The following is a 17,252-nucleotide window of genomic DNA, read 5'->3' on the forward strand; positions in this document are numbered from 1 at the left end:
CGCTTAAAATTGGTATACTGGTTTATACCTTAAGTGTCCAAACTTTTCAACAATTAGAGTCATCAATTTATCGTATACTATGATGACAGCATCCATAAGAAGCGAAGCACTGAACAATTATGAGCAATTTGTTGTAAAAATATTTTAATACAGGACACTTACCTTTTTAGGACTTGATTATAGAGATGATTTGCTTATAACATTGTGCCTTGAGGTAATAGGAATCAGTATTGCAAGAATCAAGGAAATAGGATAATTTTAACATATCAAAATTTGTTGTCATAAAAGTAAAAAAAATCAGCATGTTTCAAATGGTCGTATGACTATGTACGTCTATATCGAGTTTCTACGCTGCCTAAATCGTACCTAACTATTATAGGAATCATCATAAAGAGTTTGAAATCGATAGGACAATATTAACATGCTAACTGTCCCGGACGAAGTAATAAAAAAAACTTTGCTTTTAAAAATACATTAAAAGTTGACTGCCATGTTTTAAATAGAGAATAGTTGGCAACCCTGTCAATAATAATATTGTATAAAAACAAATATGGCGGAATCTCGTCTGCTAGAGAATTATTATTAAGTTGTCGATTAAGAAAAATTGATTTATTTTATTAAAATGAATGCGTAAATAATCAAAATAGAGGTAAATATCGCATATTTATATTTGTTATCAATGATGCTACTCTATAACTTACTTTATTCGTCCGTCTCTACGGCTAAATGATGATTTTCTCAGCGCACTTCTATTCACATTAATATGTACAGCATTAATGACATTTTTATTTATGCTTCATCGTCTTATGCCTTTAAATCCCTGCAAATTAAAGAATAAAAGCGCACAAGAACTTTATTGATGTATGTAGCTGTTTAAAATGAGATGTTTTTATATGTGTAATGAAGTGCCTATTGTAAAAAAAATGTTTTTTAATATTTTGATAACATCATATCAGAATCTTTCGTTATTGGAATCTTTCTGAAGATTGCAAAAACTAAAGTAAAATTAAAGTAAAATAACGCTGTTTTCTATAAAATATAGGTAATAACTATTCAATATTTTTGTTTAATAAAGATGAGTGATGATATTTACCCGGCGGGTTCCATTCCCATTAATATTAAGAGTCCAAGTTCTACATTTCAAGATTTAAGGTACATTTTTTTATTCTATCGTATTATAGACAGCTTTCCGCTGAAAGTAAAATTATAAATTTTTCCGCAGAAAGTAAAATTAAAAATTATAAGTATTGATTCCACTTTTGTATGTCCCGAATGACCCAACAAAACTAATAGGTATTAATATTATGATTTTTATTTAATTATTGGTAGAAAAATGTCTGTAATACAATACCTTTTCATGAAATTTTCATTTCTAATCCAACGGATATTCATCGGTTTCGAAGCTATATTAAAAATATATGATTTTAGGTTGAATTGTCCCGGTACGTTGAGTGTTTCCGCTTTGAAAGAACAAATTTCACAATGTTTAGACTATAAACTCAATCCTAAGGTAAACTAAAAATAATTTCGCATTAATGATTTAATCGACTGATTTTGTCACTAAGGATTATTTATATGAAGAAGTTACATTATGTACGATAGTCTAGGGATGGCAATCCGTCAAATTTTTGGGCCGGATTCGGATTCTTACAAGAATCCGTCCAAAAAAATCACGGATTCTCCGCGGATTCCAGATTCGGATTCCGGATTTTAGCACTATTTTAAAAGGCCTTTTTAAAAAAAACTAAAAAAGTTAGGTGCTACATATGTCCTAAAATTAATGTTCTTGGTGTTCTCTATAATTCACTTCCGAGAATCGAACCAGATTTTAAAAGATATTATATATAATGATGATAATCTTTGCCTTCAAAAAGGGGGAGTTGAAAGAAAAAACTCAAGACGCTAATTTTAGCCTACCAAATAAGAATCCGGAATCCGCTATTAAAAAACGGATTTCGGATTCGGATTCCAAAATTGGCAAAAACTTAGGCGGATTCCGGATTCGGATTGCCAACCCTATACGATACAAAAGTAAATTTTTACTTTTACTAATGAAGAAAATTTATTCAAAATGGCGAATTACCTGATAGGTACCTAGATAGAACAGCATAAAAATAAACATGTTTTAAGTACTACGTACTATCTCATAATCAGAATGAGGTTGCTGCGCTTGAAAATCATACATTAATAATATAGGAATCCTTATAGTATTTGTTTTTAGAAGCAGAGACTGGTTTATGCTGGAAAAATTTTAGAAAACAAGGATTTACTAAATGATGTGATAAGGTAAGCAGAAGCACTTAGCACAGATATATTAACCTGCGACTTTGGCGTTGTCGGGAAGGTTATAGGTTAGAATTCCGGTCACAATCAAAGACGTTAAAAATGGATCTATTGCTGCTATGACAGATGCACGTTATAAATAGAGTAAAGGGAATGCGTGAAACAGGCGTAACTCATTACCATGCACAGTTAGGACTGTCAGACAAAGGTCGAGCAATCAAAGGGCACTGCAGGTATAGTCCATGCAATAAAGGAATAAAGGGAATTAAAAATAAATAAAGGAATATTAAGAATTAGGAATAGAAAAAATTATTCCCATACTTATTTTCAATTTATTTGAAAATAAGTATGGTGGACGACTTTCTGTGCTCGACAGCCACTTTTCGGGAAATTATGTTTTTTTTTATCTATAAAATCTATACATAACATATTTAGGTTTCAAGATGAATGTTCAGTTTACACAATTCTGCTCGTTTCTTCTGAACCTCCAAAGGTAGGAAATTGTTAATACTCTTTTAACAGAATTATTGTTTTTTATTTATTTTAAAAAAATAGTGATTTCTCTTTTATAGCTGCAGTGTGAATATAGTTTTATACAGGGTGGGAGGGGAAATTGGACTGTTTTTACAATAGTCCCGAATGTTTTATAATAATAATTTCATATTCTTTGACTAAACAACTTTGGGGGCTTTCTATTGAATTTTGAATGGTTAGTTCATTAAGTTGAGTGTCCAGACGTTTCAACTACTAAATGTTATCTACAGAAGAGTAAATTTTGTGTTTCATCGTTTGGGATTTTTTTATAGATTTATCGGCCATTGTCTTATCCTGAGTTTGATAAGAGGCTTTCATTAGGATATAAAGAAGATGCGGTACTAAATATAATGATAGTGGATTATGTTTTTGTTCAGGTGGTGAAATCAAAGCCAGATTCAGATTCTAGACGCAACCTTAGATCAGAAATCAGAACCAATCTTCAATCAGGTAAAAATAAACATAATATTACACGATGACATTGACCAATTTGCGGGGATGGGGGGAGCATTTAAGTGATCGAACCCAAAGTATTCTTATTCGTTAGCTCAAAACTTTGAGTACATCAATTGGTTTGTGATTGGTTGGTTCCAAACTAGAAGTGTCCAATTGTTAAACAATTAACTTTAATCTATAGAAGGTATATTTGTTTATCATCGTTGGAAATGTATAGAAAAAATTTATCCTCCATATCGTCTTATCACTTAAGATCACAGGGTGTCCCATAGTGTAGTGGTTAGCGCACTACGCTGTGGTTGGGAGAAACCGAGTTCAAGTCCCCACATAGACTTTGCACTTGGTTGACAAATTATTATGATCACGCAACCTTCCCTAAGATGCCCTAGGGTTGTAAGGGGGGAGATTTGTAGGAAGTTAGGATTCTACAAATCAAGCAGCTCTAACCATGCTTTCCCTCATCCATGCTCTTCGTATGAGAGTGCCATTAATTAGGGTGGCTTAATATGGAACTCCTGCAAAAACTCTAGGCCAGGGTGATGTAATAATTGAGTAGCTTCCACGAGAATTGCGGGTCAGCTTGTAATGTAACATAGAATACAATCAGCTGTGCGCGAAGCTTACCAATCTAAGATAGGATTCTCACTTCCAGTCTCCGTGTGCATCTGAGTCCTAACTTCAGAGAGTCATGGCTACAACAACAACAACTTAAGATCACTGCTTATTTGATATACAATCCAACATTTTGTTTAAGCTATAAATATTGAGCTTAAACAAAACATTTTTAAAGACAAAGATTAAGCTAGGTAGGTATCAAATTATCAATAAACACCTAGGGCTATTATAAGCAAGCACAGTCAATCCATTTAAAGTAAAAGGCTTTATTATATTTCAGGGGTTAGTCTGCAAGGCGTGCCCACAAATGGAGAATCAGTAGCTCCAACACCTCCAGTTACAGGTACGAGTTCTTAAAGTTAAAAAAAACATTGCTAAAGGATTTTCCATTAAGTATATTGAATATTGATAGAGTGTAGGAACGTAACTTTGAGCATTGAATTCCTTTATATTTTGTAGATTTTTAGGTTTTGCGATGGCGATCATTTCCTTAAATTGGGAGGGGGGGGGGGGGCTATTTTGAAAATTGATTTCTTTTGAAAATGGGATGATACTGTCACACAAAATAGTTACCTATAAACCTTCCCTAGATTAATGATAAGCTTCACTGTAATGGATTGGAGAATCTTATAAGTTTAGCGGTCATCGAGATTTTTTGCTACATTTGTATTTGCACTTCTTATGGACCTTATTATTGTAGGACACTTGCCTCCAGTGACTGGCGGCCATCTGGACCTTCCTGCTGTCGGTCATCTCGAGTTAAACTCCTGGGCCTCACAGTATATCCAACTTTCAAATCAGATTCAATCAGCGACAGATCATCATACTAGTCAACAGGTGGTTAGAAAAATAGATAGATAGCTAGATAAATGGATATATTATTACTTGGATCTTACATCAGATTTTCATGTTTTCTAATAAAGTGATACACGTAGCGGGCAGAAATAACGATTTCCTCTTTCCAACCCATTTACCCCATACCCTACCTTCCTACTGAATAAACGAACTGACCAATAAATGTGTTTCATGTTAGCAAGCTAAATTATCAACAATTTTCCTCTGTCATAATATCCATTAAAATTCTACATTCATTCTTAGATACCTAGGTAGATAACCAGCAAGTCAGAGATGTTAAAGTTATTTTGATTTAAGTTTTCCTTCTTATAGATGGCTGCTATACAAGAAATGTACAGCCAGTACTTGATGCAGTACATTCAGTACACTACATACAAACAGTTCCCAACATAATTATATATATTATAGATGGCTGCTATACAAGAGATGTACAGCCAGTACTTGATGCAGTACATTCAGTACATACAAACCAGTTCCCAACAGTACATGCAAACCAGGAACGGATTTTTAAATGTTTTTTTTCAATTGAATACCTACCTAATTCTTTGTTTTTTATTGTAGAAAATTTTGTTTTGTTTTTTGACTAGCAAATTAGTTATCCTAGACGCCAATACACCTTATTCATTAGACAGATTTACTTATCGGCATTTTATGGTTAGAAACTATTTAAATATCCTTGATTAGTTCTGAACAATATATTCAGCAGAATAGTGACAACATTCAAGCATACTTTCAGGTATATTGTATTATGGTCTTTAACTATGAAGAACCATATTTATGTAGGCAAGGGGCTTTACCCCAAAGTGCCTGTCAACTCTCTAGCAATTCCCTCCTTCCAATTTCGTTTTAAATAAATTGAAAGGAAAAGGGAGGTGTTGTTTTTATGCTATTAAAATTCTATTTTTATTACCTAATGTTTCTTTGAAAATCTTTCAAAGTAGTGATTACACCCCCCAATAATCCAATAATAATTATTTCAGAATATCCCCCCTACCTCAGCGAATGAAGGAGTGATACCCACCCCCAATAATCCTACTGGCGACCAGGGCCTCAGATACAGGGCGAATGCTAATATTAACAGGAATGTTCATAAATATAACTATATCAACCATTCCTTAATTAAAGTAACAAGATGTGTCCCTCTCTGTCTGTGTCTTTACCGAAGGATCTTGCTAACCACTTGACCGATATGGCTCTCATTTTCAGTTAACTTCATATACATTTTCTGAAGGGGTTTAATCTATTTTGGAGGGTCCCTTCCCTCTTCCGAGAGAAATCACCTTCTCCAATATATATAACTAGATGAAAAATGTTTTTCATTTATGGAATGGATTTATTATTACTTTGATCTTACACCTGATTATCGTGTACTCTAATAAAGTGAAACTTGTAGCTGGCCAAAATTATGGACAATATGATTGATTAGAATTGATACAACCGAGAATGATGGAGCTGGAGGACAAAGAGGCCCAGAGGTTCCAGACCAGAACCAGCGTCAGGTAATACTTTGAGCAGAGATATTAAGGGATAAGACAATTAACATCCCCAATGATGATAAACATTCCATATTTGTTACCCTGTTCTGTAAACTAAAATTATTCGTTGAAACGTTTAGATATTTTTGTACCATGTAATAATTCTTCCAAGTGTCTTAAGTTATACAGGTATCTTAAGGGATAAGACAATGGAAGATATATTGATGTACATCCCTAATGTTGATAAACCAAATTACCCGTATTGTAGGTAGATTAAAATTCTTTGTTGAAAATCTTGAAATCACCAACCAATAAAAGTACCTGATGTTTTTTAGCCAACGAATAACGTCATTATGAAACGTTTATTACTAGTATTATTTACAGTCTAAATTAAATCCTCTATCTCCCTGTAAATTATCATATTTTGTTAAAACTCAAAAAATCTTGAAATTACCTACTGAACACTTACATGGAATGATAAAAAGTTTGAAAAGTGCATAAAAAAACCCACATGTCGAAACATTCTTTTTCATTTTTATAAAGAATTTTTATTCAGATATATCTTGAAATATTTAACCTAAATTAAATAGATTTGGATAAAGTTGTCTAGTCGTAGGTAAAAATATATCTGAGACGGATTGACCATAAAGTTCTCTTATTCTTCAAAAGGTTTAATGGCATTTTTTGCCTCCAACCGTCTGCTAACACAAAATGCTAGTACTTCAAAATTATCATGATTTTTCAAGATGCGTAACATCTCTTTGACTGACATAAAAATTTCAAGTGAAACGTCCCACGCCGAATTTTTATCAGAGAAGGAAGATTGGATTGTAAATTACACTGGTTTCTTAATTTTAATAACCTCATATTTGTTAGCTCAAAAACTTTGAGTATCTTTAATCTTGGATACATGACTGGATATTTCTTAAATTATAGCTGTAACTAGAAACTAGTATTTTTAGATTAGTTTTCTTTTGTTTATTTTCAATAGAATAGTACCTAGTAATATACCATTATGTGACCTCAATTGTATTATTAGTATAGAAGCTACTCTTTATGTTACCCATTGCGGTTTAAATTCATTTTTATTTTTACTTTTATTTTTAATAAGTAAATAACTCCCTTAGCCATTAAATAATTGTAATAAACTAAATTTCCTCTAAGATTAAAATTATTGGTTGAAAAATTAAGACTCCTTTATTTTTGTACTTTTTAAACATAATAAAACCTTGCCTCTGTAAAGTTTTTTAGCCAACAAATAACAAAAAATCTTTTTTTTAAACAAACAACATTAGAAAGCATATATTAAATTTTATTTCTCTTTAAAATCTTTGCTCCTTTTTGGTATAATGGATCTTGTTATTTTTCTTTATTATTACACATTTCCGTTGTACAAATACCCTCAATGTAAACTAGAATTTTCTTATTATTCAATATCCATTCATGATTGCTGCCAGTATGGCTTCGAAAACGTTTAATATCCGCTGAACAAAAACTAATTATAAATTCATCACACAATGCAGAGTTTGCAATTTTAAGACAATCTAACATGCCTAGTTTAACTATAAAAGCTTTCGGTTACATACGGATGGACGGACCGACCATTATTATAGGAAAACTTCAATTTAAACAGACATACCTATACGATAGGATCTACGCAAAGTTCAATTGGTTCAGTGGTTAGTAAGATCTTAAAGGCATAACAAAAAACGTTACCCATTAATGTAAAGTAGTTGCCTACTTTTCTTAATTTTTATCAGTTTCTTTTTTAGGCTGTCGGTGTGATTGCAAATCCTTTGGGTGGCCGTGTCCCGGCTGCAGCCGCCGCCGCTGGCGGTCAACCGCAGCGCGATATGCTGGACTGGGTGTACTCCAGTGTGCGGATCCTGTTCCTCGTGTCTCTGGTTTATTTCTACAGCTCACTGCCAAGGTTTCTGCTTGTTCTTGGTATTTTCCTGGCTTTTCAATACTTTCAGGTCAGACAGCTTTAAAACTAGCGACTTTGTCTATAGACATTAAATGGGGGTGTGGTGAGAATCATCTCCTCCCTCCAAAATTTTAATTTTAGTTTTTAAAAAATAAATATATTTTTTATAAGTGAGGTTAATTTTTTCTTGGCTCAATTTCTCTTGTGAGGGAGGTAGTGATACCGTATAAACTTTCCATGACCTATGAGAAGCTACTCTGTAAAAGAGAACCATATCGGTTCAGCAATGAACACCCAGTTTATAGTTTACTTGGTCAGTTGGTCTGACGGCCAAGCCACAAAAGACATTTATTTATTTTAAAAAAGGTTTCGGGATTTTTATTATCGTGATCTCTCAATTTTATTACCAGTAAACATCTGCTTTATAAATCATTTTACAGGTTTGTCTCCCCGATATTTTAATGTAAAAAAAAACACATTTCTAGCTCTATTCGGGTAGTATAACCATCAGCGGTACTTTCATAGGGGCTTTACTGACCCTTATACAAATATCTATCTATTTCAGAGAGAAGGAAATCAACAACATTATTCAACTTTCTTTCTCTTACAGAGTGAAGGGATCCAACAACATTATTTAACTATCTATCTATTTTAGAGGGAAGGAAACCAACAACAGCAAGAAAGAATAAATATCCAACAGCATGTCAACAACATCAGGGATAACAACATCACACAACAGCAGGATGTTCAGGTGAGCTGCAAATTATTGCAGAATTGCTAGTTTAACAGAATCATAGTGCTTATTTACTGTGTGTATGGCCATTGTTACTAAGTGATTGGACCGGAGTTGTCATGGAGTAGGATAGCCATTTAGGACAGCTCAAGCTCTTAGTTCAAGCACTCGCTGTTCCTTAACCTGAATGAATTACGCTCTCCTCAGAGTAGCTTGAGATAGAAGCTTACTGAAATTATGAATCCAATCTTCTTTCAGGATCCTACCGAGACAGGAGAAGCTGCTACAGAGCAGGATGTGCAGACAGAAGAAGCAGTGGCTAATAACCATAGTGACCACCAGGATGTTACTGATAATCTAGATGATCAACAAAATCAGGTAACTAACTACTTTGTTATCTGCAATATCATGCAATTCCTTTGTACACTGTACATACAGGGACAGAAAAGGGGGGATAGTAAAGAGTCCACTACTCACGGACCCAAACCGGAGGCAACTCTAAAAACCTTTGAAATCCCCCTCTCCCCAACAAAAAAATAAATACCATCTTTCTTTGCATTTAATTTTACCAGTGCAAAAATTATCCATATACCTAAAATAGATATGCGATTTGTAATTTTAATAAAAATAAGATAAAGGTCTGATGTCTTTTATTTCCTTTTGGATATTTCCAAAATTTTAATATACAAAATTTCTATTAAACTACTACCTTTCTGTCTATCTTGCCAGCCTATCTATTTAACTATCTACCTATATTTGCAGGACACACCACCAGACACCCTGACTATGATATCCACCTTCATCATGTCTTTCTTCACAAGTCTGCTTCCTGAACCCACTAATCAAATTATTGATTGATTGATTCATCCATTCAATAGCTGATTGATTGATTATTAAAAAGATTATGCAATACCTAGTGATAACATTTCAAAGTAGAAAATTATTTCACTTTAACTTTTCTGCCAATTAAAATTAAGATACACAACAAATTAGTTTTGTCCCAATAATGATCATATTTAACTGGCGGAAATGTTGGAGGTATGTTAATTTTCCTACAGTTGTCATATCCTTTCCATAAAGAGTTAAAAGGTCGATTAGTCAAACAGCAAAAATATCATTTATAGAACTACTATACCAGTTTTTAAAAAGTAAATTAAACCTTTTTTTTAACATTTGAATCTATTAAAATCAAAAAAAAAAATTTATGTGATTTTTTCATTGCTTAGCATTACAGGATCTAATATCGAGCTAAACTATTATTTCCAGAAAATTTTCCTAAAAAATAAGTTTCTCTGGTGTTTTACCTCAAAGTACCAAAAGAGCACCCCTCTCCCCCCCCCCCCCCCCACCCTCAATATTATCTTTATGCCTAACCTCTGCTTGAAGTTCCAACACTGTTTTGTTATAAACCTCATGGTGCTATCCTCTACACCTATACAAATTAACCTGACCTAAGTGAAAAACAAACAAACATCCCTTCATATTTCAATTTATTTTAAAATAAGGGGGGATGGGCTATATGCTCGACTAGGCTCTTTGAGGGAAACTGCTGTTTCTCCTGTCAGATTAATGATAAGTTTTGATTAAAAGGGGGTAGTAATTGTCGTAGAGATTTCGTAATCTAAGTATCGAATCAGAAATTTCCAGAAAGCCAAAAATGCATATAAATATATTTTCTTTTCTCATCTGATAACAAATATCTACTTTTTAACACTAAAAACTGCCTTTTACCGGTGTTTAATCAGAAAATGTTGGATTTAGATTTTTTAAAAGAATTGCACTTTCGTAAACATTTTGGATAAAGAAGAATAGTTATTGTATATGTTTTCCGCGGATAGTAAAATTAAATTTGAATGATTAATTTGAAGTTTTAACTTTTTGTGATGTTCCTTTATGTCTTTTTCCCCTTGATTTACGAAATAACTACAACAACTACCACTCTCTTTTAAATTAAAAAAAATATCCATTTTGTTATAAATACCTAATTTTTTCAAATGATTTAAATTGAAAAAAAGATTAATTCATAATGAAATTGATTCTTAATCCGATCAAAGAAATTTGATTGGAAAATATTAAAATAAGGACAGATTTGTACTTCAGTAGTGCAGCAATGACAAGTTACCTATAGACTTTTACTTATTTTCAGAAGACGAACTTACTCTGATTAGTATAATCAGGGAGGGTGGGGACATTGGACTTGTATAATAACACTGGTACCCAAAGTTTTAAAAACATATTATCATAATTAATGACTCAACTTTTATAAATTTTTTATTAGGTAGTTAGTTTTAAAACTGAGAACGTCTAACCCTTTTTATCCAATTATGTATTCTACAGAAGGTGTTTTGTTCTTTACAATATTATTTGGACAAACGTATAAAAAAATAAGGAGTAGCTGCGCTTTTGAAGAAATAAAACTTTTAAAATTACTTTTTCAAATCCTAGCAATCGTTTTATAGAAAAATTATATAGGTATTAACTAAATAAAAAATATTTTATTTTTGGCTTAATAGCAATATTAAATAGACTGAATAATTGCATAATTGGAAAAGTTGCCATTTTTAATAAAACTGTAGAAAAAAAAGTTTTTCTTAAAATCAAAGTTGAATTATCAGAGCTTAAATTGTAAATATTTGATTTTATTTTGAAAATTTAATTATTTTTCAGTGTGGCTTCGAAACAGATTAATACGTTGGATTAAAACATGCCCTCGGCCATACTGAAAAATCATGTAAACCATCGTATTAGAGACATTTTTCCGCAGACATTGAAATGAATGGTATAATTTTTTCATTTTAATGTACGCGGAAAGCTGTCTATAATACGATACTAAAAATAATTAATATGGGCCTATTATATAACTAATTTTGTTTTGTTTAAAAAGCATTGAAAACTTAATTTGTTCTTAATTAACCTAAATTCTTTTAAAAGAAAAATATGATAAAAAATATTTATAACATATTAGAAAATGTATTTTTGTGTATTGTATCATAATTTGGGGAAGTTTGATAAATCTATATTAAATTTAGTTACCTCTTTTTCTGCCTTTCAAATTTTTTACACCAATTAAAAATATTACTTTCATTATTTGTATGGCCCAAAGGACCTCCAAAGCAATAGTCTCCTGTATTTTCTCACCTTATTACAAATAAACATCGTATTTATATTAGGGTATTATATGAAAAAGATTTTAATCTGATTTTATTTTGAGTGGGAGGGGACTTTTAAAAAAGGCATAAGTTTTTGCAGGGGTGTATATTCTACATGGGATCCCCTGCTCATGGGGGGGGGGGGGGGGGGATAAAAAATAAGTGGTTGGAGGAAAAAAAATGTAAAAATTAAGAAAACTGAAAACATTTTCTCCATTTCCCCCCCCCCCCCTCCTTGGTGAAAAAACCAAAAAAAATGTGTGGTAGGAGGGATAAAATAAATAAAATATAGAGTTCTTTAAATATTTTTCCATTTCCCCCCCTTCTTGGTGAGAAAAAACTAGGGGGGGAAAAAAATAAAAAAAATTGTAGCAGGGGAAAAAAAATAAATCTTGTGCAGAATATACACCCCTGAGTTTTTGTGAAAACTAAACTTGTTAAAAAATATTTTCATATTTTTTGTATATTGTAACAATTATTGAAAATTTCCCTTACAATAGACCTTAAAAACGGTTTTAAATGTAATTAAAGAGAGACAAAAGTGAATTTTATTTAATATGTAACATGTAATGCCCGTATTTTAATGTCTAATCCTCTCCCCCCACTTCCTATTTATATTTCCCCATTTTAGGTCCTAATAAAATTTTCGTTGGTCTCTTGTATAAGTAAAAGTATAAAGTAACACCCAGGGATCTTAAGGTACAAGATAAATAACGATAAATTGATTTATATGCCCTACGATGATACACAAAATACCCCATTTTTAAATTTAAGATTATTGGTTTTTGGGGCACTGAAAATTTCAATCAATCTATCCTAATAAGTACCCAAAGTTTTGGAGCTTTGGGAACCATTTTATTTTACAGACCAATGTCCCTTTCCTACCTCTATAAAAGATGCGATTCTACATTTCCTGGTCTTAAAACTTTGGGGACTTTTCACAAATTGTCCTCTTGATTGTGATGTACAAAACGCCAGTGTCCAAACTTTTTAACCAATAATTTGATTCTAGAGAAATGTATATTTAATTAACCGTAATTGAGGTAAACACCAATTCATCATTGTCTTATCCATTAAGATCCCTGTCTTACTAAAGATATTTATTCCCAATATTATATGAAGTGATATTTATATAAACGTGATGTTTTGAGTTGATATTATTTATCCAGATAAAAAGATTCTAGTGATTTTAATTTGTCAAAATAAATGCAATAAAAATTTTCATTGTTAATGTTGTTTGAAGCGTAGCTTCTCTTTAACAAAGGTATGTTAGTTTGTCTGTTTCTAGGTTTCTTTCAACCAATAGTTTCTGTTATTTTTACACTAAATATCTTTGTTGCATAATATATCTCTTTATTGACTGAAACAAGCCACTCCTTTTATAGAAACTAGCGGCTTGACCCCTAGCCTCTAGGGGCTGTGCCCCAAGAGGTTTGATCAACCTAATTTTTCGTATTTTAGATTTAAAAAGAAAAAGTAAAAAAAAAAATTTTTGGGGGGGTATTTTTCATTTTTTGGTGGGGTTGGGGGTGTCCCACCCCCCAAGAAAATAGCTTAAAACCATCACAGGACCAGTAGGTATATTCCCTGAAGAGTAGAGCCCAATCGGTTCAGTGGTTACTGAGATCTTAAGCTTCAGACGGACAGACAGACAGACAGACATCGTTCTACTTTGTATTATAGATTATGTATTTGCCTTAAAAAACTAATATTATTTAATTTTCTAATCAAATACACTTTATCGTAATGGTTATAGAATTTAGGCGGACATTGGGAAAAATTGTCAATTTAGGTTGGAACTCATTTATTTGTCAGTTCGTTCATCCAGTCGGAGTTGATGAGGGATATCGTTAATATAGCTCGCTGCGAGTTGCACTTTATTAGAGAACATAAAATCTGGTGTAACATCCAAGTTATAATAAATCTAATTGTTTCGTCCATGTTTCACTAACTTTATTACAACAAGGATGACAACATCAATAAAAGTGCAAAAATCTAAATATTCTTAACTTGCCAAATACTCATATGAAATACATGGCTCTTATGCTTTTTGACTTGTGGATGATTCTTATCTCATATTAGAAATTATATACCGAGATGCATAGACGTCCAAGGTTGGGAGTAAAGATAGAGTTACGCCCCTCAAACCTTTGAAACCCCTTATTTACCGACCTCAAATTTTTTTGAAAATCATCAGATAACCCCCTTAAAATAAAAAGCTTGGAAGTCCCTGCATAGATGCTACGTTTCTGACAGTATTATTTTGTTTATGTGTGGTATATGTTTATTGTTATCCTGATTCCTGACAAACAACCCTAGCTAAAGAGTAGTTTCACCGCCAATAAAAATGTAGTAAGTATCAAATTTCTCGTGTAGTTATGATTTAACCTTTTTATCTCAAGTTATCAAAGTTAAAGCAAAAATTAGTGAAAACTGAAATCAAGGATAATTATATGAATGAGTAGCGCAGCAATAACACTCATTATTTGTTTAGATTCAATAATAATCGGGTATACTGAAGTTCCAATCTTAATTGATAAACAAGGATGACAACATCCATAAAAGCGAAGCACTGAAACAGTAGGATAAACGGACATTAACACTTATATAGTGTCAGAACTGAATAATCAGAATATAAATGTATTAGAGTCGAGTCAAAATTGTAAGTAAATTTGTTGAAAAACTGCTTTATACAGGATTATGTTTATGGACATACTAACATTTTTAGGACTTGATTATAGAGTTGCTTCGCTAATAACATTATACTTTGTTGTCCCATGAATCAATATACCAAAAATCAGATCAATCGGATGATTAGATCACATAAAATTTGTTGTTAAAAAAGTAAAAAAATCAACATGTTTAAAATGGACGTACGGACATTTTGGTAATGATTATAGAGTTGCTACGCTTTCTAAATCTTACCTAATTACTCTAAGGAATCAATATGCAAAATTTGAAATCGATAGGACAATTCTAACATGCCTAAATTAACGAAAAAAGCTATCCGTTACGGACGGACGGACGGACCGACCCTAATTATAGAAAAGCTTCGCTTTTAAAAATAATCCATATGGTTTGCATCATTATCGTGTAGTTATATTTTAAACTATTTATATGAAGTTAACAAACTTAAAACAAAAACTACCTAGTGAAATCAAGGATGATAACATTTTTAAAAGCAGAGTTCTAAAAACAGATAGTAGGACATATAAATAGTTAGAATTTAATAGCAAATCTATTTATAAGGTATGTAATAAAAATGTAATGTTTAGACATTGCTAAAATACAGAATACTGTTTAAGGACATAAATGTTTTAGACTTGATTATTGAGATAATTTACTTAATGTATTCTGCTGTTCTAGGAATCATTATTCCAAAATTCAGATGAATAGGATAATTAACTATATCATACAAAAAAGGTTGCCAAAAAAATCTACATGTTTTATATGGGCCTAGGGACTTTCTGCCAACATTATAGAGTTGCTACACATAAAAAACTGTTTTAAAAATAGTCGTGCTAATTGATAGGACAATTCTAACATGCTTAAATTAATATTTGGCGATTTTCAACAAATTCTGCCTTAAAAACCGGTTTTTCCAAAGTACCTATTTTTGGAAGATTTTTGGATCATGACTAATTTAAAGAGTGTGCAAAAATGGGTACATTTTTAAAAATCAAATTGCGCGGCTTGTGTTAATAGTAGAAAAATGTTATGCATACCGTTAGAATTGTCATAAACTCTAGTTTTTGGAAATATATGTATCATATTAATGCTATTTGTAGTATAGAAGCTACATTGGAAAATGTGAGAAATGTTAAAAATTTGAAGTAAGTTGGAACATTTTACCACGTAGCGATCCTAAACTATACGTAGCACAGGAATAGTTCTTAAAAACCTAAAAACTAGAGTTTATGACGATTCTAACGATATGCATTTTTCCGGTTTTTAAGGCAGAATTTGTTGAAAATCGCCAAATATTTTTTTCTCATACAAAATGTCCCACATCAATGAAGAAATTAAGATATAGATTATTAATTTCTGTCAATGGCAAGTGGGTTAAATTAAGCAATACTTTTAACTCAATAAAAAAAAAAACACCCTGTAGATTCTTAGAGTTTCGCTTTTATGAATCTTGTCATCCTTGTTAATATAGCGCTTATATCTAATTATACAGATGCAAATATTTTATTAAATTGACAAAAAAAGGACTTTAACAAATATTTTTATTAATCACAGCACATTATTTTCATTGCTATGATCGAAATAGAATTATTTTATCAAAGAATTTAAATCTCTGAAAAAAAGCATTATAAATAAACTAAAAACTATGTAATGGATATTAGAGTTATGCCTATAGACTTTTGTTTTCATAAAAAGAAACTTAAGCAACTATAAAAGTTCCCATTTTGTTTTATCTTCTGGTCCTACAGTAGAAATAGAAAATGTTTGGAAGTCCTTTTTTAAAACTCCACGTATATTTTTTTCGATTTTCATTGTGGGGGGGGGGAGTCAAATTTAGTACTGTTATTATTAAGATTTTAAGCGACAGGCAGACAGACATCGTTCAACTTTGTAAAAAAGCTCACATCTCTCCATCCTAAAATCTCTAGGTATAAAATATTCACATTACATCATATCTATAACACAAAACAGGAAATTTTTAAAAATAGCAAGGGGGCTTCCGGTTTCTGGAATCGAGTCGACTTAGCACTTACAGAATAGTTAATTATCGCATCGTACTTTAGACAGCTTTCAGTGGAAATCAAAATGAAAAATTTTAAGATTAAAACCAGTTAAAAGTGTCTGATCACCGGTTCTGATCCAGCGGATATTTATCGATTTCGAAGTCAACCTTGAAAATCTAATCTTACTTTTTCAAATTGTTGCACTAATTAGCAATTATTGCTAAAAAAAAATTACTGATAATTTTGTAATTTTTCATGAATATCACATGGCTTACATAACAACTCTCCATTCAAAAAATAGCACTCGTACCAAAATTTATTATTGCACGCAATTCTACGCAAAAATGCGTCATATGTGGGGAGTGGGTTAGTTATAGTGATAAAAGGGGAAGACTTTGAAGCTAATGATTAATTGAAAGGACAATTTCATGCTGGCAATTTAACAGGTGGCTGAATTCAATAAAAATTATTTAGTTGGCTTTTTAAATGCGAAGCTTTTCTATAATTAGGGTCGGTCCGTACGTCCGTCCGTCC

General features: G+C 31.8%; 1 protein-coding gene across 4 annotated transcripts; it reads left to right on the plus strand.

The window, feature by feature from the left end:
• The first annotated feature begins 493 nt into the window (after positions 1–493).
• On the plus strand, positions 494–13,258 carry LOC145321963 (homocysteine-responsive endoplasmic reticulum-resident ubiquitin-like domain member 2 protein). Of its 4 annotated transcripts, none has more exons than XR_013880465.1 (17): positions 494–649; positions 1,076–1,152; positions 1,429–1,510; positions 2,222–2,286; positions 2,719–2,776; positions 3,195–3,267; positions 4,169–4,231; positions 4,589–4,725; positions 5,152–5,238; positions 5,426–5,479; positions 5,724–5,822; positions 6,168–6,242; positions 7,991–8,194; positions 8,801–8,896; positions 9,137–9,256; positions 9,641–12,726; positions 13,106–13,258. XR_013880465.1 is itself a non-coding variant. In XM_080163676.1 (16 exons), exons 2-16 carry the CDS (start codon positions 1,076–1,078, stop codon positions 9,734–9,736), a joined length of 1,386 nt encoding a protein of 461 aa, XP_080019802.1. In that variant the 5' UTR covers positions 494–649; the 3' UTR covers positions 9,737–13,258. The 4 variants fall into 4 exon arrangements, 1 of the variants encoding a protein (XP_080019802.1); XR_013880466.1 differs by having other exon boundaries at positions 13,124–13,258; XR_013880464.1 differs by having other exon boundaries at positions 9,641–9,916; positions 11,482–13,258.
• Positions 13,259–17,252: the final 3,994 nt, after the last annotated feature.

The sequence above is a fragment of the Acartia tonsa genome, chromosome 6 (assembly GCF_053477335.1).
Source record: "Acartia tonsa isolate MP-2025a chromosome 6, ASM5347733v1, whole genome shotgun sequence".
Lineage (NCBI taxonomy): Eukaryota > Metazoa > Arthropoda > Copepoda > Calanoida > Acartiidae > Acartia > Acartia tonsa.

Bases quoted from the DNA above. Each gene is read 5' to 3' on its own strand.
- LOC145321963 (XM_080163676.1), top strand. From the start codon at position 1,076: ATGAGTGATGATATTTACCCGGCGGGTTCCATTCCCATTAATATTAAG. The intron at 1,511-2,221 runs GTAAACTAAAAA...ATTTGTTTTTAG, and splicing joins ACTATAAACTCAATCCTAAG to AAGCAGAGACTGGTTTATGC. The intron at 4,726-5,151 runs GTGGTTAGAAAA...TATATATTATAG, and splicing joins ATCATCATACTAGTCAACAG to ATGGCTGCTATACAAGAGAT.